A 26,693-nucleotide genomic window follows, 5' to 3' on the forward strand; every position below is an offset into this window, starting at 1 on the left:
CATGTTCACTCTACAGTACTGTACTGACAGACAAGAGCCACTACTCAGAATCCAGGCCTACTTTCACAATAGCGATACATTTATTCCTTTAGCTATTCAAGATGCCGCTGTCCCCCATCACTCTTCGAAAAATCAGCGAAAGGTAAGACGGGCTGGAATGAGACGCTTTGATTTCAAACCACGCACGGTAGCCCTCTAGTCTCGCTGCGAGGATCCCTTCAAACCCCTCTCTGCTACACCCAAGAAGCCTATACTGAGCACCTTGCTTTTCTGCCAGAGGAGGTTAGGATGGGCTTATGAGAGGTGCGAATTTGTAATTAGATCTAGGTGGAGGAGCGTTTCGATTCACATCAAGCAGCGCGATTACATGCCGAACCTTGTCTAGAGATACGGAAGATGCATGCATTGGTGTGCTTAGGTGGCCGTAAACATTATAGCCAACACAGTATCGGTGCTGTTCGTACGGTGGCTCGTCTCTCTGCCATACCCCCGACCCTTAGATTATAGTAACACCACGGATACCGTACGGCCCATATAGGCACACAATCCCTCGAAAGTCATTAATGTCTATTGTCACTCAGATTCCGGGATACCGCCAATGGACATACATATTCAAACATGGCTGAGACATCTGCATCATCGTTTGCTTCGCTCCGGGTCTTGAATAGCTGAGCATGGGACTTGGTTGGTCGTCGAAGATGAATTCTATACCGGTTATACACACGTTGGGCCTGTCCTGAACGGCTGATATAGCGATTTAGCTCAGAGATAATAATAATTTGACAGATTCCACGTATATATCGCGATAGATGGTATTATAGTAGTGGTACAGAGCACTACCGCGAAAGTCTAGCGGACGAGCCCTGCCGGAGTGAATAGCCAAGGTTGTGTCTCGAAGCCACCGTAACTCCTCCCAGACCTGGACTTCGAGTTGAAACCACCATCTGCAGTTCAGATTACAAGTACAGGGGTAAAAAAGCCTCCAGTCAACCTCGCGTCTGCTCCCGGGCTTGGTTCACTCTCTGACCATAGGAAGAAGAAACCCACGATCCCCATTAATGTCGAACCTTGTCCTCCAGAAAGTAGGACTCCAGAAGAGTACCGTCATAGGACGTGATGCATGACGAAGACTCAGAAAGTCACGAGTAAAAAGGAGCACTGCAATCGATTCAAGTACCTCCGATGGCAGTACTCGAAAACAATCTGTCGGGGGTTGAGAAGGCTACACTATCTGCTCTGATAGAGGCTTTAGAGGCTTCGGCGGGTCTCTTGCAAACCACATAAGCTCTTCAAGACTTGACAGCCCAAAATGGCCATTAGGTGCTAAATCATTTTGATATTCGGGGCGCCTAACGTCTTGGCCTCCTCTCCAGAGTGGCGTCGAGCAATCAATAGTGTTCCCTATTCTCAGTGGTAAACGCTCCAATGCCTCATACAGACATCCTAAGTGGAATTCACCGGGTCCAAAGTGCCCCAATAGTCGTTGCCAACATAGTTCGTGGACAAGGTATAGGTCTGTTTCTCAGTGTTCGGGCCTAGTACTGGTTCCCCATTGTTCGGTCTCGTGCTCGTGGGGAAGGCAATACCATGGATGTAGTTCTCTTGTGGAGAATATCCCGGTGAGCTTGACCCCAGTAGAGGTACAATATACTAAGTGCAATGAACAGGAGCTAACGATGCCAGTTGGAATATTGGACACGAATCTAACTCACAGGCTCGGGTCTGTTTCGTCCATGGTAGGCCAGTTATCATATCGAGACTACATATCATGCAGAATGGAACGGCGCGCTGCCAGCCGTTCAATAAATTTGTGGAGAACATAATTCGGGACTTGATCTGAGTTGTATTGCCGTGACGGCCTTTGGCAGACGGTGCTCGCAAGCCTGCAATATATGCCCCGACGCTGCTATGATAATATATGTCCACAATGACAGTAACCATGGTTAATAAATGATATCACATTACTTCTAGATGTGGTGTAAAAGGTGGAGCAAGTGGATATGTCAGTCGGGTAGTCAGTGGTTCACATATGATGATGTGTATAGTGAATAGCACTATGAAAATATCACAACTCGTATACAGGAGGTACTGTGGCCGGATAGCTTCACTTCTCACTATACTGATATGAATTCTATGGGATTAACGGATAGAGCCTGTTGTAGTATTTAGAACCGAATAGAATGTAGTAGACCATTTGGATACCATTGCCTCATTCAATCTGGTTTCGTTTCCCTCATAACAGTACTCATCTCATGATAGTCCTTGATATAATCCATAAGATTATGTAATGAGGGTACCACACAAATCAATCCAGTTGTTGGTAATAATTGGGAATTACCTGGACAATACCTTCAGCAGCGATGACTGGTTCGTACTTCCCTCTCTATTAGGTACACGTACTTTGTGGGTAGTAAAGGCTGACTATGACACCAGGATGTTCAGCACAGCATTGAGTGCGAAGGCGGCGCCGTAACATGTGAGGAATTTAATTATAACGAGTCCATGTGAGAATGTCCATTTATTTTACCCCGTGCCCGTGTGAAATACTCAGTTCGTCTTGTATTTGTTGAATATGCATGGCTGATAGTGTCCTTTTCTTCACCTCGTTGCCCGTGTTATTATACATGCAATTCGCCCAATCGTCTGAAAGACACCCTGCCAAACCCGAAGGTACCTTCCCGGTAGTCGCATATAGTATAACCAGATACTATTATATCGTCCTCTCGGTAGATTCCTTTAGTCAAGGGCTGTAGATGAGGTACGTAATTAGATATATGTTCGTTGTTATTAGGAAATATAGGTAGAATTCCAGGACAAGTAGGCAAAGCTCAAAAATATATATGTGGCTATTATCACTTCATTGATTTCCTGATTGATATCTTGTTATACTGAATTCTGTATAGAAGGCTGAGCAAAAGAATGAGATTTGCCGATTTTGAAGTTGCCAACAATGGTATGTGGGGAATCAATTCAGACACGTATTTCAATTGCTAATATTGAGTGAATTCCCAAGAGTGGAGTTGCTTATATCGAGGTTTTACGCTAGGATCATGTATGAGCGAGAATTATCAGCTTCAGCTATGTCTACGTACAGGAGAAGATCGCCAGACGAGCGGGGCCATTGTGGCGAATTCAGCTCCTCTAAGGAATATTCAAGATGACGTGGAACATTGTAAATGCTACATTGGTTAGTGTCCAATCTATCAATTTTAGATCCCCATAGTGAGGCAAAAGTGATCGACCTGTGGCCAGCCATCAAGTCCACGACCAGGCGGTCTATTCAACTAGCCATAAAGCTATTCCTATCGAGCAATATCTAGCCCCATGATTGCCATGGTACGTATGAGTATTCTATTCTTTTCACGATTCAAGGAACCACCCCGGGGCACAATGACGTTTGAATTGACTTCCCGTCACCACGAGAGCTTAATGTCGAACGGACATTGCGCCGAGGGTAACTGAGACTTATGAACTTACCATATTAGCTAGCCTAGACTTCCCTGGTCTTATTCTTCACTTGCCACACACGCGCGTGCGCATCCCCCACCGCCAGAAACTGGTGAGATGCAAGGTGACAGACTGGCCTTTCAGCCTGCCCCACTCTCGTGCAGCAATATCTGCGTATGTGTTGGGATGTAAATCACGAGCCCGGGGATGGAGTGATTGGAATCGTGGATCGGGCATGTTCGGTTGGGATCATATTGCAGATATGTCTGTACTTAGCGATCTGTATTTCTACTCACACACTAGCGGTCAGTCAGTGCTGCACAATCACTTACGCCGACTGCCTCCAGGAATTCTACTGTCAAGGTTAGCCTCTGTCCCAGCAATATTTATATTCTACCTCATCACAGTCAGACGGAGGGAGAACTAGTCCGGAAGCTCAGCTACAGTTCAGTAGTAACTGTCTCCCGTTCAACACTGCAACTACACTGTGACCATTGCGAGCTCACATCAAATACCACCGCATTGCGACTATTGAACTATGTCTCTTCGGAACGACCTTGACAACGGGCGGCCAACCAAGCGGCTCGAGTCATGGGATATCGCGTCAATGTGGCTCAGCGATCGAAAAGACGAAATCCAGGACTGGTGGGACTTCAGCGGACCCCAACTAGCAACACTCGCACACGAAGCCGGCTACAGCACCATGACCCAAATTGAATTACTCTTGTTCTTTCGCTCAGTTGTGTTACCAAGGATGGGGCGGTTTCCTGATGCGTGCCGGCCACGTGCGTGCGCCCAAAGCCGAAGCATACTCACCTATGACGGCTCCCCTATTGAATATAGTTGGAAATGGAATAACTCTGCGAACGACCATCCGGAGATTCGTTTTTGCGTGGAGCCAGTGGGCGATGGTTTGTGTGCCGATGGGATCGTGGGTGGTAAGCTTCGTGCCACAGATGAAATCCTGGTGCAACTTGCAAAGCGAGTGCCAAGTACGGATCTTGAATGGTATCATCATTTTCGGGATTCATTTGGCCTTGGGCATTGGACGGATGGTCCCCTCCATGAAGACGCAGGTACGTGGCAGGTGCGAAGGCCACGAATGCCAGTTGCCTTTGAATTTACGCCAAAAGGAATAGTCACCAAGGTGTACTTTACCCCACCAGCCACTCTGGATGATATGCCCTCTTTCAACATGTTTGCAGATGTTGTGCGGCCGATTGGTGACAAAGATACTACGGCCCTAGATGAGTCTATGGAATATCTTTCCAGGGACCCGGTTGGGGCCACTTTACGACCCGATGTTTTGGCAATTGATTGCATCTCGCCTCTAAAATCACGGATAAAGCTCTACGCAGGAACGGCAATGACAACTTTCACGAGTGCCATCTCTGTACTGACACTGGGTGGGCGGATCCCAGTGACTCGACACTCCATCGATGAGATGTGGGCGTTGTTCCGCATGGTCCTAGGGCTCCATGATAAATTCTTGCAGGACGAGGAACTACCCGTGCAGAATCCATTCCAACCGAGTCGCGCACATCCTGAAGACTACTACAGCGGCTTACTCTATTATTTCAACCTTGCACCGGGGGCACTGTTACCCGACGTGAAACTGTACTTACCCGTGATCCGGTACGGCCGCTCAGATGCAGACATCGCGCTCGGGTTGCAACGGTTCATGGCGTCGAGGCATCGCGGACAATATGTAGATGGATTCCAGCGGGCTATGGAGATCATCAGCCAGAGGCACAAGAGCGGAAATGGCCATCGTATCCAGACTTATATTGCATGTTCATTCGATAAGGACGGCTCTCTTTCACTGACGTCGTACCTGAATCCTGGGGTTTATTTTTCATCGGAAACAGTTGATGTTTGAGCTTCCAGGGAGCCTGGGAAAGGACTTTTCTGTGTTGTATTATCTTTGTGGTCGGGCATCTGGTTGTTTGAATCAATTAGTTTCATTTGGTGTATTTTGTTTTCTGTGATATATATTAGCATATTTGGAAGCACCTCCTACATTTCGTGTTCGCATACGTTCTATGTCGATCCCTTAGTCCTGATGTGATCCTCAGTTAACTAGGAGACGAGCCTCATCCGCTGTTATACCTCTAGATGACTGCAGAATGGCCCTGGTAATTCCGTACTCAATGGTCTCCCATGAGTTGATAATATCTTACATTGCGAATATAGTCTCACTGAAAATATTTGTGGATTCGTCAGTAGTTGTTGATATGGCTTGGCCCTTCCGGGCTATTCCTTGTACCAGACTGAGATTGCCATAGGCCCTACAAAATATATTGGGGATAAATTGTAGAAGGCACAGCTTTAGTGCCGTATGGCAATTTTAGTCGAGTGGGATTGAGGAAAAGTTTTGATCAATGGATCCTCCGTTGAGCCGATGCAACGTCTACACTACTATAGGACACTGAGTCATAAGCACATAGCAGTGTAAGAGCTTGCTAAAAGTTTTCTAAATATAATGAAGGCATGTTGCCTTTTTATGGCACAGTTTGGAGAGCGAAGAGTAAGGTTACCTTGCCCGGGTTGGGCATTTTTGGCTCTATGCCGAGTATGTACAAAGGGGATACATATCCTACCGACCTTGTATACATTTGACAGGAACTTCTCGAAAATGAAAAATGCAATGCACTACTCCGAGTAAACAGTAGGATCCTGGAAGCATAGCAACAATTATTGTAGTAAGGTGTCCTCTGAGTTGATACCTATCCACTGGAGTGCTCCTTCAACTATGTCCTTCGGCAATCATACCATTGAGAGATACAGTATTGCTAGCAATTCCCCTGTCCTACTGTGCTGATTGAAGGAATTTTTCAAAGCCGCGCCGGACCGATTCCAATTGTTCATCCTCAAGGTCATCATCAGCTAGTCCAAAACAAACCTCCCACAGCTCAAGGTCCTCAGGAAACCCCTCTTGCTTGGACACTTCGGTGAACAGCTTTTGCACAATTTCAGGCAGGTTAATCGGTTGATCAGCAGCAATTGAAAGACTCTCCAAGACTGGTAAGTGTCGGTGTAGATTGCGCTTAGATAGAGCAATGCAATTTGCATCAGCTTCTGCTTCTGCTTCTGCAATGGCAGACTTAACCATGTCTCGATATATGTCTCGATAATGGGAAAGTTCCTCTGGCGAATTCTCCTGAACAAAGCATTCCTCCATTCCATAACCGTAGTTCATAGGATCCCAATCGCGAGTAAGCCATCCCGGGTATCTCTCGTTACCGAGGAATCTTGGCACAGTGGAGACACCTTCCCAATCAATCAATGCACAGACCTTTCCTTCATCAGAAACTAAGATATTCTGAAAGTTAAAGTCAGGATGTGTCAAGACGAAGGGCTCTTGCGCGAGCTCGGACCATGGTAGCCATTTTATAAAGTGCTTTAGAAGTTGATGTGCCCCTTGGCTGAACTTGTCATCAGGCGGCTCATGACGCTCGAACATGCAAAGCATCCAAGCCTTAGGGTCCGAGGTGGGCTGAATCTCCGATTGGATGACTCTGTCCCATACGTCATTCGTTCTTAGTTCCTCCAGCATTGCTGGCATATCCATGACTCTCAAGGGGCCCACGCCGATGGGATTGTTGCCGTCATCGAAGATTGGCGAACCGGCCTCGGAAAAGGTAAATTTATTGAGCTGCAGCATAATCTTGGACAGGTCCTGTAAAACATGTATCCGATGACGCTCCAGAGTGGCATCATCTAGTTCTTCGTTGAACCAAACATGGCTGGTCGACTTGCCATCGATATACTCCATCAATATGTAGGGACAACGCAGATCATTAACTAGGGAAGCTGAGAATGAGAAGACCGTTGGGGTAGGAGTGGTCGTTTCTCGCCTCAAAAACTGCATTGTCGAGGCTTCAGCGGTTAAGACACGGGCATGCATATCGTTGAAGCGGCCCGGATATCCATTCATGGGAATTTTCAAGATCCACTTCTCGGCCGTATTGAATTCTAGCGGAAAGAGAATGTTATTCGAACCGAAGAGCCGCTCAGGCAAAACAGTACAGCTAGTGCATGTCGGCGTTCGGCCTTCCTGTCTTTCCCTCTGCTGGCAAATGGATAAGGCAAAGGGTGGTATCTTGGTGAAGTCCAAATGGTCCAGAACCTGTTGAAATATCGCCATGTCATCTTCTCCATTGCTAGGTGCGACGTCGCTGGGCTGACTCATCTTATTCCCAGCCAGCTGGATACTAATAGTTACTCAGTTCAAGGAACGACCTACATGGGACACAGAGGAGTGCAGATATCGAGGTGCAATGTTAATGCAGAAGTGGGTAGGGAATTCTCTTGGCTTTCATGGAAAAACACCCCGCACGTGAGTGAGACCTTTAACCCTCTGCATGTCAAAATCAACTAGGTATGAAAAACACAACAAATGACCGATATATTAATGGGCTGCACAAGATATACTGGCAGATATGGGATAAACTCGACTTCATGTATGTAGTCAGACTGATAATACCCAACTCCCTCTGGTCCTTGACGCTTGGCGTCCTCATTCTAGTCGCGCGGACAATGCTTCTTTTGCTTGATATTAAGTTTTTCATTTATTCATCGGAATGATTCTGATTTTGACTTGTAGAATCTCGAGTGCTCGCTTAACGAAGCCAGAATTTAAAGGGCCTCCTGGGTTCAACTGGTTATCTTAAACCCACACGACCTTGCGGGAAAGTCAAGCAACTCGACAATGCGCCTGTCACCACATGCTTCAAGATACATACAAATGGCTCGACATTCAAGCGTAACGCGGGGGCCAACCCACCACTCATCAACAGAAGTACACATTAGTGCTAACCAGTATGACATGATAAGCAAAGCACGAGGCTCCTTCGCAGCGAGCAGATTCACGAAATCAGACAACAGTCGACCCATAAAGTTTGTTATGCGAGACGCCCCACATTTGTGTCGAGGAATGCGCAGCAACGGGCAAAGCATACGAAGAGGCCAATGGTAGGGGTTTGTCTCTTCCGTTGTGGTGTCCGTGATATCGCATAAGTCCGCCAGTTCGGGATCGAGATCTTCCCGGCCCACTCGGTGATCATCGGCATATTCGTAGTTGCTCGATTCCTGGAATGGTTCATTCCAGATGCTGTCGTCCATCCATGGTTTGGTGATCTCCAGGAGACAGCGAAGGCCACATTGGACGGAGAGCCAGTTCATACTGATCGGGTCATCTGAGAAAACCCAGGAATCGAGCGGACTTGTCGTCTCGGCAGCGAAGGAGAACATTCCGAGCAGGATGCAGCTTGTGATGAGCATGTCCATGTTATCTCGGCCGATGGGTTGCTGAAGACTTTGTCGGTATATCCGGGTCGCCTTGTGTCGAAAACGTGTGGCTGCTATGGTACGCCTTCGGTCCGATGGAAGGGTACAGGCCCAGTGGGTACTCGCCACTGCCATTATAGAATACAGGAGGCACGGTTCCTTCACAACTGTAAGTCTTCGTACACTGTTTATTGCCAAGCTTTATTTAGATATACCCCAAGAGCTAATTGGATAGTACACTCCCTCATGACCTTCTTAATAGGAGCAAATGTAGGCGAGTGCACAGATATCATCTGAGAGAAATGTCCTAGCATAGCCAAGCCAAGCGATCCAAGAGACTGACATGGATCAGATGAGTAGAATTTCTCGTCACATGAACCAGACTGCAATATGTGATCGATATTACCCGTCATTGCGCCGAATGTTAACGAGCCGTTGCATTGAAGTGAAGAACTCGAGATAGATGAATCCGTTGGGGTCCTCCTCTGCGCTACATTGCGCGGGAGTGCGAAATCACAGAGGGCACCGTGCATTCGGCAGCGCCTGCACTGTGGCTTTGCTTCATCACACTGCCCAAGACATCAGCTTCATAGGCTCTTGCAGACGTCGACTCGTTACAGTGGGGCTTCGTACCTTAACCCTTCGACGCTTGCAATTCATACAACCCGTCCTCGATTTTCGGTGTGCGCGTCGAGGTCTGAACATTTGCTCAGTTGAGCCAGATGCTGCCACCAGAGGCTCATTCGCCTGCTTTTCATGCAGTGAACTGCCTTTTCCTTGGAACCTGGGCCGAACTCTGAATGCCGAGAGATAGTTGCCATTACGCCAGTTATCATTAGAGCGTTTTATGGTTTCATCCTGCCTGAGACCGATGGGTTGGGACACCGGAGAGCACAGTGAATTTCCAGCTACCGTCATTGCCTAACAAGAGGTGTGAAGGAGAAAAGCGGTCGTTCCAGCGAAGAATGTTAGAATACGAGGCTCATCAGTGCCTCAACGACGACTTTATAGGTTATCCTGGCTCCTAAACACGCTAATGCGTAACAGGAATTCCTGCCAAGGCTCGTATTGTTCTGACCAATTACCATTCTTTGTTGGTTCGGGGCTATCGGGAGCTCCGTCTTCTCAGGGTCCAATACGAGGTTTAGTGCAGCGTTACTTCCATACATAAATGATCCACGTTCGCTTTTTGAGTGTGAGTGGAACGGTTGGGCAATACCTTGCGCACCCTAGGTGAGGCTAAATTACAATGGTGACTGCTAAACGCTAACACGTGCGCTGAAGTGTGGCAACACCGACCAGAAGGATGAAGCTTTCTCAGGTAGGAGATGCTTGTCAACATCCACTCGGTTTGCAATGATGGCTATGGTTTCATTTCAGAGAATATTGATTCCATGAATACATCAGTTGGCTCCCTGAGGCAGAAACATGACCCTCAATCAGTCCACAGGGTCCAGGGGCAGATCAGGTCCACTCTATGCTATTCAATAGTAACGAGGATATCCGCGCACCCAAGCTCAGCAGCCCCATTATTTCCGACCAGCAGCCATTTGGTCTGTTGACTCTGTCCAAGAGGGAGTAAATCGTCAACCGCCCAAGTGTAGTCCAGAGTCCATTTACCAAGTGGTTCCACAGGACAAGTGAGACTCGACCCACAGACTAACTCATCCGCAAAACGTACCCACCCCGCGAAGTAACCATCGACATTCAAGTGGACGTCGTTAACAGCGCTTTCGCTATTTTCTCCAGACATAGAGACTGTATATTTCTTTCCTTGAGAAAGGACGCAAGGCTCCGCATCACAGGGACTGATGTCGACCATATTCACGCCTCGGTGGCCCTCTACAACAATTTAGAATTAACCGAAACGGATATCCTGTGCTTTCAAAAGCAGATAGTCAATAACAAAGTTTGAAGTTTTTATAAAGACTTAAAACCCAGCTTTAAAGTCCTGATCCAGATTCTCCTAATAAGAAAGCTATCTGTTCACAGAAGAATCTCTCAAATCTTAATTGTTATAGGGGGATCTCCTCTATATGACCTTTACTTATTCCCCACAGACATTTGTACAATTTCCGTCAATAAATCTACATCAATAATATTGATCTATTCTTACCAAGGTGCCCTGGCAATGAAATGATTTGGTTCTCTATGGATTATCTACCACGGTTCCATTTCTGTATGCATTCTACATGATAGAAACAACCATTCCCCGCCGCAAGCTATTTAAAATACGGTGACGGGATCCATCTCGGGTGTGAGGGCGTTGGTATGTTCACTCTCCAGTTTGTGGAACTTCACAGGGCCAACTCTATCTGCTAAATCTGGTGCAGGCCCTTCACACGAACCACCCTGCAGGTCCCACTCAAGGTGTGATATCTTACCCTCGCTGTTACGAACAAAAGACAGTAACAGTCTTGGCAGTTTCAGCAAGTTCATCATCCCCTTCCTAGCTGCGTCATTCCTTGAGCTTGGTATGAATGTCCACGTGTCATAGCGGCAGTGCCGTAGCTTTGCTGTCTGACGAGGAAGAGAATTGATGTTGAACGAAAGCGGCTCGGTATCGGTTCCAGGCTTAGCACTTTGATCTAAGGTCTTCGCCACCCGAATACTAATATCGAAAGCCGTATTGACATAGAGCCCAATGAAATCCTCGAGTGGTGGGCATGGGGTATTGTCTACTCGCTCTCTCGCCCACTCTTTCACAAGCCTGTCCCAGTCTAGTTTCGCGTTATGCGCAGCCTGGACTGCAAATTCCTCTAAGTCAAGCCGAGGGCACTTGTCAAATAGCTCCTGACACAAAGCCTGCGCGATAAGATCGGTCGGGTCGCCATTGGCGCCGTTGCAATTGGACATAATTATTACTGCGCTTCGTGTTCTGGGAAGGTATAGAATGCGCTCAGGCAGGCCCCAAATTGTCTCAAATGGGCTATTGCTAGCCGAGGTGGTCCGTCTTGGGTTATCCCCGGTAGTTCAGGGAGTAAAGAAAAGTTAGGCCCTATGCATGAAAGGTACTTCGATGGAAGCATATGTCGGAACCAGCCAAGACCGTAAGAATCCTCATATCTATTTTCCGCAAGGACGATCGGTCGATGAGCTCACCTGGTCATTTTTATCTGGCGCAAGGGGTTTGAGTGCTGTGGGGTGGGTGATTCCTCCTCTGCTTCCATGACAGCAATGGCCAAGACCAACATATCCTGTACTGTACGTCTCAGGTGATGATGTCCCAGCCAACGTGCCAACCTTAGGGTTTCACATCAGTTAGCTGTGGTACAGTAAGGTAGGTATGTACAATGAAATCCAAACCTGCCCAACCTCCTTGCTCTCAGCACCATACTACGTATACGTCGATTGAATTATATGCAGGTGAAGCATGAGCTATTGTTAATCTGCTCTTCACGAAATCCTGAGCAGGATCGCCGAGTATCCGAATCAGCCCTGTATTTAGGACTTTCCTCATTTCGAATCCAACGAATTCTGCTACATGACCTGGGAGTCCTTACCCCGCAAGAGCCCAGGCCGAAGCAATGCTGCAAGCGCGGCCTGCTCTTTGTTGTACGCTCCTTTGCGCTTCACAACATGACTATCTCTTCCAATCCAGTGCCGAGTAGGTGGCGGCGAGTTTACTTCTGTATCACTACAGCAAGCCAATGCGGCCAGTCTGTATTTATTCATTTTCCTATATTTTCTTAGTAAGATGCCGCTGAAGTTCTTTCACTGCTTAACTGGCCGCCTTCAATTAGTCCGTAGTAAATCTAATTCTAATTAGCTTAGTAGTTTAAAGTTATATAACTCTATATTTAGACCAATTATAGTAAGGAGAAAACTCTAAGTATACTACTACACAGACAGTTGACTATACAGAGTCACTAGATAGACTAAGTAGTTTAAGTAGTTTAAGTAGTTTAAGTAGACTGTAGACTTCTATATAGTAAGCTATTCTGCCGGCAGAAAATGATATAAAATTAAAATATATTAATATAGAGTGGCCGTAATGGCTTGCCGTAGTATCACGTCTCACTCGCATAGCCATCTAGGTATTTCAAACAATCAGCAATACAGTGGCCACTAGGAACCAAAACAAAGTACATGACATTGTTGACTTCCGTATACTAAAATAGCAAATTAAATTACAAGGCCTCATTGATCTTCCGTTTTCTTCCTCTTTTCTCATCTTCATTCGTAGGATACATATATACATCTCTCTCTTTCAGATGTTGCGCCATCCATTTCCAGAGCCGCTTATCAGCAACGAAATCTCGATCGATTTTTTTCATCACTGTGAGATGTTGTGATAACGTGAATCGTTCATGACCAACACACGAGAAATAGTTCTTTTCGTCCTTACTGGGGCCTTCCCCGTCTATCTCATAAGCCAAAAGTATTGTCTCAAATTCTTTGAACTCCCCTCGATCTCTCAGTTTGCGAATATAAGGAGGGACTTCCTGGCCAATGCATGAACGCATGAATTCGGAGAAGTAAACATGATCTTGGAGCCCGTCTAAATTAACCAGACGGACGAATGTCCAGAAGATGCTACTGTCTGAGAAATGGAGATCCTTCTCGCCATCGTACCCCTTAGCAGCAATAAAGCCCTCGGCGAAATACTTCGTAAGGCATGGCTGAATGCGATCACGGGGATGGGGTAGGCCAGGACAGACGAGAAGCATGGATGGTGGAACAGAGGACGCAAAAGCCCAGTCGATAATGCATATTATATTAAGTTCGTCATCGACAAATATATTTTGGCAGCTGAGATCCGGATGGCACAACGGAAAGCCGTCACATTTGATGTCGTTGCCCTTTTCAACCAGTAAAGGCACATTGTCCTCGAGAGACATCCCTACTAGGGCATAATCAAGCCTGTTCTGGGTACTTTCGGTTTTTAATCCTATAACGACATAATCATTCCATCGATCTGTGGCGGTCCTATATTCTTGGAAGTTGTCGTACTCTTGTGGAACAGGCACTGGGCCATGGAAGAGATGATGTTCCATAGGAAGTTCTTTCGCGTGAGCGAAGAGCTCACGTATTAAGGCCACATAAAAAGACTTGGCGTCAGTGAAAGGTCCCCGCGGGATATCCTGCTCGTCAAACTCATCTCGACCCTGCCAGACTAAGGAGGGGTAAAGGCATTTCTCTATTACGAATTCTCCATTTTTCAGAAAGAGAGAACCAACTTTATCAAAACGCACGTTGGACAAATGCGCCTGGATTTCTCCCAGTTGCTTCACAATCTTTGCCTTTTGAGAAAAGGTTAAAACTGCTGGATCCTGTTCACAGTCCGGGCCAGTTGAGTGAATCTTATCGTCGTCCCACTTGTAGGTGCTAAGAGGCACACCTGTGGCCTTGCCCATCAAGATATACGGAATCCCAATATCATTTTTGCCGGTTGAACTGATCAAGTTAGCGAGGAAAGGAGTTTCAATGTACCAGATAACCTCACCAGTATGAAAATACCCTTGGGATAGGTATACAACCGATCTTTGCAAGGTATTCAAGTGTTGCCACTTCACTCAAAAGTGCTTCGGTCGCAGTACGCGCTTCTAGACCGAAAGCTTTCCGCGGTGACCGGAAAACCCATTCAACCCCGTCCTCAAAGACAACGAAGATGGCCCAGTTTAAACTGCCACTCTTTGGACGTTGTGATTCGTCACAAGTACAATTCTTTTGTCGGATAGCCCTTGCGATCGACAAAAGCGCTGTAAGGTCAAAAGATGCATGAGCATATATATTCGCTTCTGGTTGCTTGTTGGTCATTGTAACATATGGCCCTCGGATCTGTACGGTCGGTTGGAACACAAACGAGAATCAGGGATGATAAAGCTTGTGCGAGTGGTCAATTTAGTATAGAAAGACCCCAAGAAAATGGATGCAAGCAATTAGTCTCTAATCATACCATTGTGGACCGAGACAAGGCATGTATCAATGAACCGCAAATAGGGCTTTCACGTCGCAGGTAGACAAATATGCCTTAAAGTGAAAAGGGACTACTGTGTAGCAAAGAACCGCTATTCATTAGGCTACTATTTCGAAAGGGAGAAAGACTGGTTGGTTACATTGTGTGGCAAAATGTAGACGACGACACGAAGAAAAGTAAGTGATCAAAGCAAGGGGGTTGTATAAGAATCACGTGGCTTGATAGGGGGGTTTTGTCATGTTTGTCCTAAATTATCAGCTACACATCACGCATACTGTAAGCGGTCTTTTCACCAAGTACTAACAAGACTTTGTCCTATACATACAACAACACTATAGTCCCTTCATTTAAGGGATGTGTAGCTCCCAATCAAGCGAGTACATGGCTGGGAAATCAGCGTATATACTCGAAGAACTTGGTCAATTATTGATGGTCTTGAAAGGATTCGAGAAAGAGAGATTTTACGACAGCTTACATCTAACAAGGTTCTACCCGATGTGAACATGTTAAAATGTTCAAGAGTTATCTAAAATCAGCTGAATGTCACGAGGCAAATGATTTTATCCCAAAGCTACACTGGGACTAGATAACTATAATAAACTGCCAAACCCGACTCCAAGCTAACAGGCCGAAACACGTAGACGTTAGGCACCTTGAGATCTCTAACGTATATCACCGGAAAATATGTTCAATATTTTATCGTACAATCTGTTACGATAACGCAAATGGCAAGCAGTGTCAGAACTTCGAAGGAAAAAGTAGTCGTGGAGCTCTCCGCTTTCTTTCAAGAATCAACCGCGCTAAGCTACAACTTCGAATCAGTAAGAGAACCTAGATTATTTTCTTGTGGGACAGTCGCTTACCGAGAGCCCCACTGGTAAACCATTTCTCTGAGTGCACGCGAGTCAAACCATTTCCGCATAGACCAACACACAGCTGAGAAGCGTGAGATAAGCAGCTAATAGGATACTCCACTGAAGTCAATAAATCATCACTATCGTAGGACTCAAATGAGTCATATCAGCCCAATTTCAAATTACGGTCAAGAAGCTCATTTGCTTGAGCATTTCACGGCATTTGAAATAATGTTGAGTTGTGAAGCTAGAATGGTTCTAGAACGGGTTTAACATCGGGAAGCGATAAAGTTTTTCGAGTGGGCCAAGCTTAGCCGTACCGAGAGCACAGGCCACTCACGGCTTGCCGATCGTGCATGTGAGCCCTAGAAAATGCATCCATGGGCAGTCCAAATCTTCCGACTCACAGGGCACCAATCGGCATTTCGGGATATTGATCACATCAAGCGTAACGGTAAACAAGATTCTCAGTGTGTGTATCCTGTGTGAGCGACTACAATATATTCTAACAGACGTTATACGAGCGATTTTGAACCATGTGAATTACATTACACAAAGTATATATTTGCGTCAAGTGGTAGGCATGCTTCCGAAGAACACCCGAAAGGGAAAAAAAAAAAAAAAAAAAAAAAAAAAAAACCAAAACGGCGACTGCGGAGTGTCTCCGATACTTAGAAATTAGAACGCTGGTTTTTCCACCAGGGTCCGGGTGCCTTCCCCCTCCACAACCGCGATTAAAATGTGTAGAGGGTCTCTCGCTGACTTTCCCCGCAGTGGGGAGAGAAACTACTTGAATAGAAAGTGTGAAATTCCCGGCTTCTTCTAGCTAGCCTCTACTTTGATACTAACTACGGGATCAATAGACCATGTTCAAAAATCCGTGCTCGAGAGCACAATGTTTTGCGGATTCAATTCTAGCAACCGAATGAAGTGATAGGGTAAGAAGACGTATATGCGGTAGTTCGTTATGGCCAAGTTCCATATAGTATTCCGTTCTATAACTGCGTAAGCTGTACAAAGGTATGTGTATCGATGACTTAATCGTGAATTGATAACGTAGTGGCCGTTGAAAGCCAATGCGATCCGAACACAAAGTGAAGGAGTCAGCTGGTCGTCAGTGTCCCCTGGTCTCGATTTCCAAAAAGACCAGGAACCAACGTCTCGGCAATAAAATTCTGACGAAGTTGGCGCCTTCGTGGGTAACACGGGATCTTGCTTGTCCACTGAGCGTTCCAGGAACTGAGCTTTCTTGTGATCACGTACTTTTTGTAGCGAGAAGGGTGGCAAATGAAATGTGCTGCACTAAGACAATCACACATTTCAGATTAGATAGCAATAGTCGGTGTAACAGAGATAACAGGCGATCACTGTGTTGGCCTCAAACCCACTTGACAATGATCAATAGAAACTGGCTGATCAATCGGCAGTTCTATTTCCTGGTTTCGAGAAGACCTTCCAAAGCCCGACTGAAGTCTGGGTTGCGATAAAACTTTGTATGCTCCGTCTAGTATACCCACTTTTTTTATTAAGCTGCTTGAAAATTCTGAATTTTAAAAGGCCTCTCTGCTCGTCCTTTTGATTTTTGTTCAGTGAAACCAAAGATTTCTTTTCTCACTAGACATATTATGATTAAGATTGACTTCGGCTTTCGAAGCCGTAGCCAGGATGGTGAGGGTGAGGGCTGGTTTGGCAAACTGCCGCAGTTCACTGTGATCTCCCGCCCGGGGTCGTCGTTAGGGCACAGCACCCCTTCGTCCGGACTGGCAACCCCGACCGAAGAAAAAGGCCTCACCACGTTACAACCTTGCCCGGAAATTGGTCGACTGGCCTCCTGGAGAGGTGCTTTGATCTTGCTGGTGACTTCCGGCTCCCAATTTCTTGATAATGTTTTCATGACCAGTTCGAACATCGCGCTATCCTCTATTCAGGAAGAATTCGGAGTTTCCAGTACTGAGTTACAATGGATGATTTCTGCATACACTTTGACATTTGGTGGGTTTCTGCTACTCGCAGGTGTGCTCTCTGATCGGTAAGCCTCGTTTATCATATTATTTGGAAGGTGGTTCTAATGCGCGACAGATATGGGAGAAAAATGATTCTGTGCCTCGGCCTCTTCTGGCTGTCCGTCTGGACACTCGCTATTGGATTTGGCCAGTCATTTATCCAGCTTGCCGTCTTCCGTGGTATCCAGGGAATCGGCGCTGCATTGACTGTTCCATCGGCGATCGGAATCATCAGTTCCTACTTCACTGGTGTTGACCGCACTCGGGGATTGTCTATCTACGCAGCATCTGGGACACTGGGATTCTGCGTCGGCCTCATCTTCGGTGGTTTCCTCACGTCATCGCTGGGCTGGCGATATATTTTCTATTTAATTGTCACCATCACAGGCTCCATCGGGGTCCTAGGCGCCATCGTCCTCCCCAAAGACGACTTGGCTGGGAAGGAAAAGCCCAAGATGGATTACTTTGGAGCCCTGCTGTCTACAGCTGGCCTGATCCTGCTTCAATTTGTGCTTTCAAGTGGAGGTGATTACGGCTGGGGCACCTCATTCATCATCGTTCTGCTCATTCTCGCGGTCGCCCTTCTGGTCGCTTTTACCTTCCTTGAATGGTACATTTCCTATCCGATCATGCCCTTAGATCTGTGGAAAATCCCCAATTTCGCAGGTCTTTGGATTGCAGGATTTAGTAAGTTTTCCCAAAGGCCAATCACCTCGGTCACTGCTAACAATGGTTAAGCCTGCTACGGCAGCTATCAAAATGTCATCTACTACATTGTCCTGATGGCACAACAGGTGGACAATCTGTCCGCCGGCGAGACAGCCCTCCGGTTCTTGCCTATGGGCGTCATTGGATTCATTGCCTCCATGGGAACAGGAAAGGCTCTCGAATATGTGAACGGGAAATACACTCTTATTGCCGGGCTGGTCCTGACGGTGTTAGCCCCCGTTCCAAGTGCATTGACCGCGACAGACTCAGAGCCAGACTTGTACGTACCCCAAAGACCTCCCACTGCAATGAAAGTCACTAACAATGACAGCTGGGTTAATGTTCTTCCTACATCCCTTATCAGTATTACAGCCGTATCGCTCATCTTCGTGACAACGAGCACCACAATCCTGACAACAGTCCCAGTTAACGTCAAGAGTTTATGTGGTGGAATGGTAAGCCCTCTGCTTCATCTCCCTATCCAACAATAATACTAACTCACACCCCAGCTAAACACAGCCTTTCAAATCGGCTCTGGTGTCGCCCTTGCCATCTCTGCCGCAGTCACAGAAGCAGTCGATATAAAAAAAGGTCACGGCCTTGCCCAGCAGTATTCCACCGGTCTATGGTGCTCTGCCGGACTAGCAGCTCTAGGTCTCGTCATTGCGATGATCTCCGTTCGCAGACGAGGCATCGGACCGGGCGATAGGAACGATACGCTAGTTGCGATTTAAGGATATTTTCAGCGATATAGACATAGACTATTGGTTGGATTTTGGGTTTCACTATTTTGATAACGACGACATTACGACGGAAAAGTTTTATATCTTCTTTGCATGGCTTGCTTCACATGGGTTTGGGTATAGACGGGCTATAGAATGGCGAAATAGACACGCATATGCTTTTTGTTAGGGTTAATTGTTCAGGAAAAATCTGTTTTGGCCCACTTCGCCCGTGCGAAAATTTATTTTACGCTGCGATGGAGGGAATCCACCTCGCGGGTTTCTTATCTCCCCAGAAAAGTGTGTTTTTCGTTCCCATTTCTGACTTCTTTTCCCTCCATACATGTAACAGGTTGAAGGTTATGGGAAGAGTGCGATGTGGTGTGTCTGTCTATTTCCCTGTTGCTCTATGGACGTTTATGGCTTAACCCAGCTCAGGGTAGAGTGAAGAGAGCCACTCGCAGGGTTCCTTTGTACAAACAAGAGATTGTAACTAGCTGAATCCTAGCCAACATGTTTCACTCCGCATCTCCCCAAGGCCAAATATCGAGCGAATGAAAACCACAAAGCCTAGGAGAACTAGGTACGAATGCGTGCAGTGAATCATGTGATAGGATCAATCCAGTGGAATAGGTTGTATCGGCCGACAACCAAGCATCACTCCTATCATGCTTGACGCCCTCTGTGACTACCTCTCCGAAAGGCCTGGCCTATACGTCGAAGAGAATCCTATCTTCCTATGGGACGAGTTCAACATTTTGCCACCATCATCTAACATCAAACGTGCTCTTTCGCGGGCTGACTAGACAAAAAAGAAAGCCCAACAAAAGTCCAAACAACAGACCTCACAGCCACGAGATTTCTACCAACATAAGCTGCCTGAATTTGAGTCATATCATCTCTTGTTTGTCGGTGAGTCTAGATGTGATAAAATGAATGGATTAAGGTTAACTAGCTGGTCACCATTCGGCGTGACCACTGTCCGGGTGTCGAAATTTCATCGTTCTTAGTTGTATCGATACAAGTCTCTGGAGGCATGGTCACTTTCCTCCTCCATCCCTTACTTGCTTCACTGCAGATGGTCTCCGTTGCTCTGAGTATCCATTTACGATCAAGGTGATAGGCGAGGCTTGACATTAAGATTTTTTTCGTAATCACTATCTCTTATCGCCGTGTGGCAGCTTCGGGTCTTTATTTGGCATCAGGCATTCCTGGCTAACGCTATAGAGTTCAGGCTTGTCCAGGGATTCGATCAGTCGATATAGTATATTAAAGTGTATAACGCTTGTTTCAGTTCATCTTTCTAGAATCCAGGTGTCTGAACTCTGGGCGATCTCAGAATCTGAGTAGTCTTTCTTTCTCGCATCAAAGATCGTCAGTCAGTCAAAGTCCACAACCACCTTACCGAAGTGGCTTCCCTGCTGGAAGTAATCATATGCCTCTTTGAGTTCATGGAACTTGAATGAAAGACCGTCAATCTGTGGCTTAAGATGGCTTACTTCGATGGCAGCATTCATATCCTCTTGAAGCTGCCTGTTGCCCACCAAAATTCTTCGAACAGTCGCTAGCACCGAGCTGTGAGAGCTGCCAGCCCCTCTTTCAGAGTCTCCTCTTCTCCCAATGGTCGCGATGCATCCATTGTTAGCAACAGCCTGGGAAGATTGGACCATGGTATTGGCAATCTCGACCACAAAATCAGCTCCTCTCTTTCGGTGCGATTGGCTCTTGGCCGTCTGACCCCATTCACTATCCTCGGCATAATTTATGATCACATCTGCGCCTAGATCTCGCAGCTTCGCACCCTTTTCCGCATTGCTAGTTGTCGAGATGACTTGTGCGCCCCCGAGCTTCGCGAACTGTAGAGCAAATATGCTAACACCACCGCTGCCTTGCGTTAGAACCACATCACCCGGCTTCAACTTTCTAGGGCCACCATAAAGGGCATTCCAAGCTGTGAGTGCAGCACAAGGTAGAGTTGCAGCTTCACGATAAGACAAGGTTGACGGAATTTCGACGCAACCATGCTCGTTGAAGACACCGTACTCGCAAAATACCCCGTCATAAGTTCCGCCTAGCTGATTTTGAATGTCCGTATCCTTCACAGAACCATATAGGTGGGTCAAATGAAAGATCGGTGACACCCGCTGGCCAGTAGAAAATCTGGTCACCTTTGGGCCAACTTTGACAATTTCACCCGCAGCATCAGAGCTTTGTCACTAGTCAGTACCCCCTTTTATTAGAGACGAAATAGCTCAAAAGTCTAAGTACTCACCCTGGAATTACTCTGTCCTTAGTTTTGATATAATATTGTCCCTGTATCTCGATGTCAGTCAGGTTGCTTCAATTCTCGGTATACCCAGCGTATTGGAAGACCTATGCGATCTCACATTTGCAATCATGATGTCTCTGAAATTGAGTGAAGCTGCGTGGAACTTTACTAGAACCTCGTAGTCACCTGGGTCAGGGATCGGAACATCTTGGAGCTGTAGGGAATCAATCCCACAAGTTCCGCTGAGGACCCACTGTTTCATTATCGGTTTGCCGTTAGACCAATTCTTTTAAGGGAAAGCGAATGAATGAAGATTCAAGTGAAGCTTTGTTTCGTTATATTAGCTTGGAGAGCGGTGTTCCATGAAGAATGAAGAAGCCAACACGAACTGCTTTATAGTCAACTGTCTGGGTGGGGATTTGTAATCTGGTTGCTTACCCTGATAGCGGGAAGGTTTCCCAATGCGGTATCCCGACAGGGCGTCGTTCTGAATCGAGCAACTCCGACTAAGACTGGGGGAAATCTGGCGCTACCGGAGTAATCGCAAGTCAAATCATTGTTTACGGATTTAGCGACGATAGGTTCAGCGTATCCCGTGTCAGGGATATCTACAATTTGCGTTATTTTATTGGATCTTTAGTCGTTAGTAGTTATTCAATACTATATGACCAAGCCTCCCGGATGTTCGAGTGCTCGCCTTCAGCTCAGTCTCAGTTTATATGTCAGTGATCCTAATAGGAACACTAAAATTCGGAAATTAATATAAAAGGCCAATCAGACAGCCAATAACTGCGGGCTACATTAGCTCTTGAAGTATTAACGAGATATCCAGGCCATATAAGCCGTAGATGCAGTACATCACGCGGTCATAGGACAGTCATATATTAACGTCGCAAAAGCCGGGGCGCCCCAATTAGATAACAGGACTCGCATAACGTTTCACTTATAGCCTAGCATATCCTCCTACCTAGATCTCTTATAATTCAAGGTATGAATTTTACTGTTAAGAGTGTGTGATGAGATCTGGCAGGATCTTTTATATTGGTTATTTGTCAATTCGACAGAGATCAATTACTACTGAGGCTGCAGATATGCGAATATCCCTTTCCTCATACAAATCTTTTAGTATGCTGGTATTTACAAGCATGAGTACAATATGCTCTATGTAGTGTGTAAAGCCATGAGCACTTAGTATTCGTCATTAACTGCGGGACGCAGCCCATCGAGAAGAAGGACACAAATAATGTCATACACAAACGAACTTCCATGAGGCCTATATGAAATATATAGTCATTCACTATTCGTAAAACACCCATACAGCCACCCCTGTCATAGAAATGAGTGGTGGGGACAAACGGCCGCTGCCTAACTCAAGATCACATTGTAAGCGTTTCATTAAACGCAGCATTCCCTGCCGAACTACCTTTTGTAGCTGACGCTTGAGAAGGATTAATCATTCCTAAGCGCACTGCCCAATCATCTCTTCCTGTCTCACAGATCAATGCCTCCACAAGATCCAGTCTTCTTCGATACTTCCTTCGTGGAATGTCAACAGTGATCAAGTTACCGTGCATTTGGAGCCCTTGCGTTAACATATTCACTAGCCCTAGCAAACCGCCCGTTCCCACAAAGAGTAACAGCAACATAACTTGCCCAGACAACTTCGCATTGCTCGCGAGAGCAACATTCAAGTAAACCAATAAAGTTGTAAAACCGGATATGGCACTTTCAACCCAAGTCATATCGTGGAGCCATTCTCCAGAAGTCACCGCTTTGAGGTCATCCACGTATCCCCGGATGCGGACCCAGCGGTCCTGGCTCAGAAGAACAAGGAGGTCTCCAACTACACCCGGTTCAGAAGCTCCACTCCAGCCGACACGACTGCGAGACCGGATCAAGAGCACATTGATGAATCGGGTAAACATTAAAACAGTGAGCACGAGGAGGCCCCACCAGTCCTCGGTAAGGACTAGAAGGTATGAGACGGCAATTGTGCTGCTAACCGCGAGGAGGTATGCCGCGACAGCTCCGAGTGACATGGAACTGTCGATAGAGGACATGAAATGAGAACGCCATCCTTTTCTAGTCTTGCGAGTGTTGGTAACGGAAAGTGTAGTCAGTTGGCCCGTGTGACCAACCCTCTGTAGGAAATTGACAGTTGCTGGGTTCTCAACGCGAAACACGTAGCCTGTCGTCATGGCAGCTACGGCTGGGTATTCTCCGCGATGGACATTAGCAGCATCTTGCTGGCGATGCAGTCCGGGGCAGAGGATAAATGTATCCAGGAATGTGGAGCCGCCTGTGAGGGCGGTTCGTTGCGCGATGAGCGACAGATCAGCCAGGAAAATGATGCCGACCAAGTCCAGGGACATGGTCGGAAATGTTGATGTAAACATTATAGGATGGAATACGGATTCAGTGATTACCAGTAAAGGTGATGAGTCCAGAGGACAGTGAAGAAGAGAAGAAATCAGCGAGAGAACTGAGGAGATTTGGTTCGTATGTCTTTGATGACAAGTCATCATGCATCTTCTCGAAGTGGCGCAGGATCTTGCGCATCGCGGCACATTCATTGGCTAGGAAACCAGCCGCGGGAATTCCGATCGTTATATAAGGCTCAATTGACTTCTTGGATGCTGAAGGGTTCTATGATTTGTTGATCCTCGGGAAGCTTCATCCTATGGGAAAACGTGGGCTACTTCAATGTATGCGGGGTGCCTCCGGTCAGAACATATATCTTGGCGAAATGCCAGAGCTAAGAAGTATGATCCCATCAGATAATCTCAAATTTTCAACCCCACTTGCCTAAAACACCAATTCCCAAGTCAGGTTATATATTAACCCAAATAGTACGTTCCTTAAGAAGACATGTAGAGAGCTTGTAACTACTCGCGTTAGATTACACTATGTATATAGCTCTAAGAATAAATGATAATCATCTGTTTACCGACTAGAATAGAGTACCATAGAGGTGGTTCTAAATGCTCGCTCCTAGTAGATCTATGTTAAAAGGTGGCTGAGTTACATATTATCAAGTTGATTACAGAATTCTATTTAAGAACGTGGTAAAAAATGCCATTCAAACTTCGAAGGCTGCCTGAACATCCTCACCTAAGATATACCTTTCCTAGACCCATAACTTTATCAACATACTGAAGGATATCCTCCGGGAAAGCAGCAATAGTAGAGCTTCCAAGCGGACTCCGGCCCCTCCCCGACCCATAACGAAAATAATGCACAATAACCGCCTTAAAACCAATAGGTTCCATCTTCATCGGCGCGCCATCAGCATGACTGACCTTGATCTGGAGCTCTTACGCAGCCTTAAGATTCCCCACCTAGTACAGGCAGATTACCTCACGGTGCAAAGTAGGTACAATGTTGGCTAATCCAGCGATAGTGCCGTGCGATCCGGCAACCTGACCAGGCAGAAGGAGATCTACCTAACCCTAATGTCTGATTGCTTAGTCCGAAGAAATATGAATAATTAAAATCGTGGTCTATTCATCAAATAAAGAGTAATACGGATAAGTAGTCTTACACATTCCTGGTTTCGTGACTGTGCTTCTATCTCCGTTTTCAAAGCTCTAAGATAGTATATATATGGCCGGATACGAGTGGGGACGGAGTTTTGCGAGCACTCCGTGAATTCCGTTGCCTCCCCTGCCTTGATCCACCCCCGCACTGTATCTATCAAAGGTAGGTGCTTGAGCTGAACACAAGGTTTGCGGAGAAACCGTCAGGGTGCGAAATAGGGGCCGTACGTCATATTTGCCTTATTCACACCCCAGGCTCAAATAACAAAAAGGTGAAGCAAATTGCGCTTCTGGAGAGGTCACTTGGCCACCGGAGGGAGGCACTACACTGGACGTAGCACTTACTGCTTATATCTAACAAACTATATATTGGCGACTATTCGGGCAATTTATATCTGAATGGCATGTGTATATATTGTTCTCATACTAAAAGGCTAATTAAGTCATCGAAACATCAGTATGCAAGCGGCCTAAATGATACTTGGAATGGAATCCGGCATCCATAACACACGAAAAAGCTATCTAATGTATCGCTTCAGCCCTACAATTTAGCCCTTTCCCGAGCATGCAATTCCCGTCTGGCGGGCCCTCCGCGACTTCCGTCTCCCAAGAAAGTATCTTTATCGTCTTTGTACTCAGTCCGGAACCGCCACTTCTTCGCCAAATGCTCTGGAAGACGCTTCGTGAACGCCAGGAATGTGTAGTCGCCTAAGACAGGGAGGAATTTAAATGCGCTGAATGAACTGTGTAAGCATATATTGTCATTAAGAGCAAGGTTGTGACTTACTGTCCACTACCCCCTCCAGCGATGAAAAGGTTCTTGTAATCGGGGTGAGAGTCCATAATGAAATCACCGGAAGGTGTGTCTGTATACCAGCAGAGCGCCACCCGCTCAAACGGGCGATCGGCTAATTCCGGAAGGATCTCACGCAGACCAGTCCTAAGGCGGTCTTCTCCATCTGGTGGAGTAAAATTGACGCGTTGACGAGGGGGTATCAACGGAGGCGACGAGATATTAGTCTTTACGCTCTGATGATCTTCGGCGGTAGGTGCACGTGTGTAGCCCCATCCATGCACGGCCATTTTGAGTGTTTTGGTATCGTCATGCGAAGGGAAGTTGAACCAACCCGTGTTGAAATTGGCGTAAATGGGAACATCTTTGTACTTCTTCACTTCAGCATCCGTGAGCGGCGTGTAGCCGATGACCTGGGCGGTTGCCAAAGTCGAGTTGTACATATCCACCAATCCCGAGGTCCAGGCACCGGAAGCAAGGATGAAGTGATCACCTTCAATCGAGGTTCCCGCAAGAGTCCGAACAGCCTTGATCTTCTTTTGCGAATCTGTGTCGAGGCTGATAACTGTGCCTGCGCGACCGCAAATAAATGACACGCCGAGTTCAAGACAATCGTCGCGAAGCTGGCTGACAGCCTTATTGGCGTCTGCCCATCCTGCCTGTTCATTATAGTAGCCGGTGAAATTAGGAGTAGCGAGAGTCCCACTTAGAATAGGGTATCTACTCTTTGCGGCCGCAGCACTATCCAGCTTCGCCCATGGCAGCTGTTTCTTGGTTAGTGCAGCCGTCGTCTTTTCAATCCAGGCCCGACCATGTACAGTGGTGTTGCCAGTAAGAATGAAAGGTGCTTTGAAGAAGATGCCTTGATATTTCGGTAATTGAGACCATTTCTGGTATGCTTCGTATGCAATGTTGAGATAGTCTTCGTCGGCGTAATCGAAACGGATAACACGGGAAATATCCGAGCTGGAGCCATCCGGAACCTGACCTTGTTAAACATGGGATAGTGAACAAAAGGAAAGAGAACTTTACAGGCGGCATGTGGCGATCAACAACCGTAACATATTTGTAGCCCTCCGACGCCAGCTTGGCAGCCGTGGACAGGCCGAACACGCCTGCCCCAACAATGACGATTCTGCTGTTCTTATCCAT

General features: G+C 46.6%; 9 protein-coding genes across 9 annotated transcripts; 2 read left to right on the top strand and 7 right to left on the bottom strand.

Moving 5' to 3' along the window:
- Positions 1 to 3,985: 3,985 nt before the first annotated feature.
- Positions 3,986 to 5,326, top strand: AO090102000322 (uncharacterized protein; the record flags this gene model as incomplete). The annotated part of the gene is made up of 1 exon (XM_023236882.1): positions 3,986 to 5,326. One exon carries the CDS (start codon positions 3,986 to 3,988, stop codon positions 5,324 to 5,326), a length of 1,341 nt encoding a protein of 446 aa, XP_023091762.1.
- A 930-nt stretch (positions 5,327 to 6,256) lies between these two features.
- On the bottom strand, positions 6,257 to 7,594 carry AO090102000321 (uncharacterized protein; the record flags this gene model as incomplete). The annotated part of the gene is made up of 1 exon (XM_001822467.3): positions 6,257 to 7,594. One exon carries the CDS (start codon positions 7,592 to 7,594, stop codon positions 6,257 to 6,259), a length of 1,338 nt encoding a protein of 445 aa, XP_001822519.3.
- Positions 7,595 to 8,103: 509 nt separating this feature from the next.
- On the bottom strand, positions 8,104 to 8,871 carry AO090102000320 (uncharacterized protein; the record flags this gene model as incomplete). The annotated part of the gene is made up of 1 exon (XM_001822466.3): positions 8,104 to 8,871. The coding sequence occupies one exon, from the start codon at positions 8,869 to 8,871 to the stop codon at positions 8,104 to 8,106; it is 768 nt and encodes a 255-aa protein (XP_001822518.1).
- A 2,091-nt stretch (positions 8,872 to 10,962) lies between these two features.
- Positions 10,963 to 11,592, bottom strand: AO090102000319 (uncharacterized protein; the record flags this gene model as incomplete). The annotated part of the gene is made up of 1 exon (XM_023236883.1): positions 10,963 to 11,592. One exon carries the CDS (start codon positions 11,590 to 11,592, stop codon positions 10,963 to 10,965), a length of 630 nt encoding a protein of 209 aa, XP_023091761.1.
- Positions 11,593 to 12,866: 1,274 nt separating this feature from the next.
- On the bottom strand, positions 12,867 to 14,496 carry AO090102000318 (uncharacterized protein; the record flags this gene model as incomplete). The annotated part of the gene is made up of 2 exons (XM_023236884.1): positions 12,867 to 14,133; positions 14,183 to 14,496. The coding sequence occupies 2 exons, from the start codon at positions 14,494 to 14,496 to the stop codon at positions 12,867 to 12,869; spliced, it is 1,581 nt and encodes a 526-aa protein (XP_023091760.1).
- A 2,639-nt stretch (positions 14,497 to 17,135) lies between these two features.
- On the top strand, positions 17,136 to 18,955 carry AO090102000317 (uncharacterized protein; the record flags this gene model as incomplete). The annotated part of the gene is made up of 5 exons (XM_001822463.1): positions 17,136 to 17,539; positions 17,590 to 18,200; positions 18,252 to 18,501; positions 18,553 to 18,676; positions 18,731 to 18,955. 5 exons carry the CDS (start codon positions 17,136 to 17,138, stop codon positions 18,953 to 18,955), a joined length of 1,614 nt encoding a protein of 537 aa, XP_001822515.1.
- A 1,367-nt stretch (positions 18,956 to 20,322) lies between these two features.
- Positions 20,323 to 21,474, bottom strand: AO090102000316 (zinc-dependent alcohol dehydrogenase family protein; the record flags this gene model as incomplete). Its single annotated transcript, XM_001822462.3, has 3 exons — positions 20,323 to 21,151; positions 21,216 to 21,256; positions 21,331 to 21,474. 3 exons carry the CDS (start codon positions 21,472 to 21,474, stop codon positions 20,323 to 20,325), a joined length of 1,014 nt encoding a protein of 337 aa, XP_001822514.3.
- A 1,114-nt stretch (positions 21,475 to 22,588) lies between these two features.
- Positions 22,589 to 23,734, bottom strand: AO090102000315 (uncharacterized protein; the record flags this gene model as incomplete). Its single annotated transcript, XM_023236885.1, has 1 exon — positions 22,589 to 23,734. The coding sequence occupies one exon, from the start codon at positions 23,732 to 23,734 to the stop codon at positions 22,589 to 22,591; it is 1,146 nt and encodes a 381-aa protein (XP_023091759.1).
- A 1,555-nt stretch (positions 23,735 to 25,289) lies between these two features.
- On the bottom strand, positions 25,290 to 26,693 carry AO090102000313 (NAD(P)/FAD-dependent oxidoreductase; the record flags this gene model as incomplete). The annotated part of the gene is made up of 3 exons (XM_001822460.1): positions 25,290 to 25,482; positions 25,536 to 26,524; positions 26,574 to 26,693. 3 exons carry the CDS (start codon positions 26,691 to 26,693, stop codon positions 25,290 to 25,292), a joined length of 1,302 nt encoding a protein of 433 aa, XP_001822512.1.

The sequence above is a fragment of the Aspergillus oryzae genome, chromosome 4, assembly GCF_000184455.2.
Source record: "Aspergillus oryzae RIB40 DNA, chromosome 4".
In the NCBI taxonomy this organism is placed as follows: Eukaryota; Fungi; Ascomycota; class Eurotiomycetes; order Eurotiales; family Aspergillaceae; genus Aspergillus; species Aspergillus oryzae.